General features: G+C 41.2%; 1 protein-coding gene across 1 annotated transcript in view; it reads left to right on the top strand.

Moving 5' to 3' along the window:
* Window positions 1-4,203, top strand: part of LOC102204060 (dystrophin-like) — a 289,784-nt gene that overhangs the window by 195,804 nt on the left and 89,777 nt on the right. Inside the window, exons 42-47 of the mRNA XM_013914638.1 lie at window positions 3-72; window positions 532-681; window positions 885-983; window positions 1,256-1,355; window positions 2,023-2,192; window positions 2,455-2,572. Coding sequence (XP_013770092.1) covers window positions 3-72; window positions 532-681; window positions 885-983; window positions 1,256-1,355; window positions 2,023-2,192; window positions 2,455-2,572 — 707 coding nt within the window. The remainder of the gene's footprint in view (window positions 1-2; window positions 73-531; window positions 682-884; window positions 984-1,255; window positions 1,356-2,022; window positions 2,193-2,454; window positions 2,573-4,203) is intronic.

Genomic DNA, 4,203 nt, shown 5'->3' with positions numbered 1-4,203 from the left:
AGACTGAAGCAGATAACATTTCCTGCTGATAAACAGAAAGACATCAGGATCATAAACACTCGCTGGTCTCAGGTCAGCTTCTTTCACTACACACACAGCGGACAGCACGCCGCTGCCCAGGAAAGGCATCAACTGAATAATACACAAAGGCTCTGAGAGAAGGGTATTCCCTACGTCTAGCTAAGCAGTGCACCACATCATTAAGATTACGACGTTTAGTTTTGAGGGCTTGAAAGTTTGTTGGTGTTATAACCTCTTTTCTATCAAAGTGGCAATATTTTCACTTTCATCTACTGTGTACAAAAGCTGTGAAAGATTCTCTTAGATTTAGTTTATTTGCTCCAGACAGAGTTTGATTTACCAAAGGAGGTGAGCTTTAATCTTTACCAGAAAGACGATGGAAAACCATTCTTATACTGTGTTTACTACAGACCAGATTATCACCACCTCACCTCCCCCGTAGTAATAAATATCTTGAAAAATGGGTCAACACGGTGGGAGTAGTAGGCTTCATGGCCAATCTTCATTTAGGTGTCGAAGGCTCTTCCTGAACGTCAGTTGGAGATCGAGGGTCTGCTGAAGGAGATGGAGAAGTGTGAGAGTCATCTGGATGACCTGTCAGTCTGGGCATCCAGCACCAGAGCCAAGCTGGAGCACAGCCCTGAGGGACCATCTGCCAGGGTATGGTGCAAAACAGTGTGCATATAGATGTATGCATGGTATCAGTGCACCATGGCATTTACTAGTAAAACATTCAAGCCCAAACTGCCTGAAATAAATAATACATTGCATATATTACATCCAATATATTATTTATTATATTACATGCAATACACTCATCTGTCCACAAGGCTTATTGCAGTTTAAGCTCTCTGATTCTCCAGCTCATTAACGAAGTGCAAGTCAAGCAGCCAGAGGTGGAGTGTGTGTTGGAGAAAGCTGATCAGTTATACAAGGACTCTCCTCTCGAGCAACCTGGCAAGGTGAGGAAATGAAATACAGGTGACTCACGTGCAAATTCAGTCACATGAAATCATTAAACACTGACTTGTCTCACTTCTACCTTTACCTTAAATATTATGAATAAATAGTTACTTTTTGAAGAAATGTAACAAGACACAAATATATATAAACAACGTCGACTCAAAAAATATACATACTTCTTCCAGCATTTGATGCTTGGACACTTACCTGTGAAGTTGTCGTTATCAACAATAAGGAAACTGCTCACATGTGTGTTTGTATGTTTTTTCAGATGAAATATATTAGGCTGAGGGAATCTTGGACAGTAATCTTGGAGCTGCTGCAGCAGCACAAGGAGAGGACGGCTGCTCAGCTTATAACCAGAAAAGACAGTAAGACCACATTTAATCTTTCACGCATGCATGTGCACACAAGATTAAGTTCGGACTGAGTTTAGGACACAAATTCATGTTCCCAGTACAACTGAAAGTCCTGATATTAGGTTCAGTAAGAGTTCATTTTACTAGATTCAGCCTGGTTCCGTTTCTTTTAATTATTCATTTGTTTTTGGGATTGAGATTCTAGTTTTTATCTTTCTTTTTTCTGTTGATCAGTCATTGCCCAGATTACACTTCGGGCTATGAGTGATACCATCTGAATAATTAGAATCATTTAAATAATGGAAAAACAAATGGAAAGATCAGCTCCTGCACATGGTTATAGAATATCAGCTGATTTGGGGACTTGTCTCTAATGCTACAGTCACAATATTAAAAACGGTGGTTGGAAACCAGGTCATGACCCAACTCGTGACCACATGGAATAAACTTGCCGTTGGTTTTTGAAATGGTTGTTTGAAAAATGGGGACCGGGTCTGTGTGGTTATGAATTTAAAGCATGAATGATGCGTTTGGTGGTGGGCCATCGAGTTCTCTCTGTTCATAATGAGCGATTCATTTCAGCAAATTCAGTGAAGGACTTTTACTGTGGTTTTATTTTGAAATAAGAATATGAGCACTTCCTCCACTAAAAGTTCATTTAACTGTATCTGTGTCTCAGATGAAGGTCTGACAGGAAGTTCCCAGCCTGAATACGCAGCATTGGCTCAGTTCAACAAGTCCTGGGCTGAGCTCACTGACTGGCTGACCATGATGGATAACATGGTACAGAACAAGCGGGTAGTGGTGGCTGACCTCGACGACATCAACGACATGATCAGGCAACTCAAGGTCCGGACCTCTGACCTCACTGTTGACTCTATTTAAAGCACTGCAAAACCTGACCGAGCTGCCGACATTCACGGGGCCGTGTGAGAGTATGGCTCAGTGTGTAAATACTGAGGACTCACAGATAGTTTAAAACAGTCAGTGGTTAAACTGACAAGCTAGACATGCTACAGACCTTTATTCTTGATTTGTTTTCCTCCTTAATTGCTTGGAAAATTCTATAAGTAAGTTAAAACAGTTGAGAAACTAAAATGATTATTTTCAGGCTTCTCTACAGGATCTTGATCAACGCCGCCCCCTCCTGGAGACACAGATCACAGCAGCCCAGAACCTGAAGAACAAAACCAGCAGCCAAGAGACCCGCAATGCTATTTCTGAACGCAGTAAGTCTCACACATACACATGCAACATAGCATCACCTAGCCTCCCACAGAGGCTAAGTGAAGCTTATTTAGAGCCTATATTAGGCTTTATCAGGGGTGTCCAACTCCAGGCCTCAATGGCCGGCGTCCTGCAGGTTTTAAATCTCACCCTGGGTCAACACACCAGAATCAAATGATTAGTTCATTACCAGGCTTCTAGAGAACTTCAAGACATGTTGATCATTTAGCCATTTAAATCAGCTGTGTTGGATCGAGGACACATCTAAACCCTGCAGGACACCGGCCCTCGAGGCCTGGAGTTGGACAAAACATATTCATCTGCCATAACAGAAGCTGCAGAAGCTGTCTGCACCTTCTTCCTATTAAACTGTTCCAAGATAACCATGTTATACAAATCTGCCTCCTCAGCACCACGTCAACATGTAAAGTGGTGGAAAATGTTCCAAGCAAACTCAGCATTAGTCTGTTTCTCTCCCCTCTTCCAGTTTCTAAATCTCTGCCTGTCTGCTTCTCTGCCACTTCCAGCCTTTACTGTCTCCCCCTCCAGTTTGTCCAAATTTTGTTCCTTCTGCGCTCCTGATGGGTTGAAAGCGTTAAAAAAAAATCATGATGCCCGCGTTTAAACACGCGCAAATCAGTCCGTGCATGATTACGTTGCCCCGCCCATCAAAAAGTCTGCGCATGCGTGAATATATTATATAGATTGGACTGACTATTGCCAATTGGAAAATGTTTACATATCGCCCGACCCTCACTCTTTCAAGTTCCACGTCACACTGCAACCGCTCCTACTCAGTTTTTGCATTTTCCTTCTCTAGTTGCAGGTACAGATCAAATGATAATCAATTGATAATGACCAATCAATCAGTTCAGAAGCCGATATCACTGGAGCCTGATCTACCTCCTTCAACAGTACTTTTCAGTTTTTGCCCAGCCCAAGTGTGCATGCTTTTGTAGTCACAAATTGTATTAAATTAGCCTGAAGCCAAAAGCCTTTCCTCTATATTTCTATTTTATATTGGAGGACACTCCTCCTCTACAAATCTGCAGGTTCTGAGTTCTCTTCTTCTTCTCTTACTGCTTGTTTTCGCAAAGATCACCATCTCAAAGAGAGGAGTTACTACAGTGTTCATTTTGATAGCACATTCTGATTTTGTTTGTCTTTTACTCATAATTTAGTTTAGTTTAATAGATTCAGTCATATATAGTGTAAAAAAGTCTTCTTTTTACCTGTGAGATTACAAAGCATCATATGTTCCTTGATATCAAATGCAAATGTTTACTGTTCTCTTCCTGCCAAGAACTGAGACTTTGTTGTGTAGTCATGACAAACAGGGAGTGTGGGAGCTAGTTGTACTAGCTGTAACTGTCCAGTAAAGGTGTAATTATCGCAAAAGGCCAAATGTACAAAAGTTATCAGCTTTCTCTTTCAACTTCAAATTCTCATCTTCTTTCTATCTGAAGAAGTCTAACACGACAACAGTAACTATCTTAAAAATATGTTTTTTTATTTAAGTTTCCTAAATAACCTGGAATTGGATAAGAGGAAGAGAATTGATGGATGGATGGATGGATGCATGGATGGATGCATGGATGGATGGATGATGGATGGATGCATGGATGGATGGATG

Source organism: Pundamilia nyererei, unplaced genomic scaffold, assembly GCF_000239375.1.
Source record: "Pundamilia nyererei isolate P.nyererei 1_Seehausen unplaced genomic scaffold, PunNye1.0 scaffold00212, whole genome shotgun sequence".
NCBI classification, from domain to species: Eukaryota; Metazoa; Chordata; class Actinopteri; order Cichliformes; family Cichlidae; genus Pundamilia; species Pundamilia nyererei.
The sequence above is the reverse complement of the archived record's forward strand: the minus strand, read 5'-3'. Positions and strand labels throughout refer to the sequence as shown.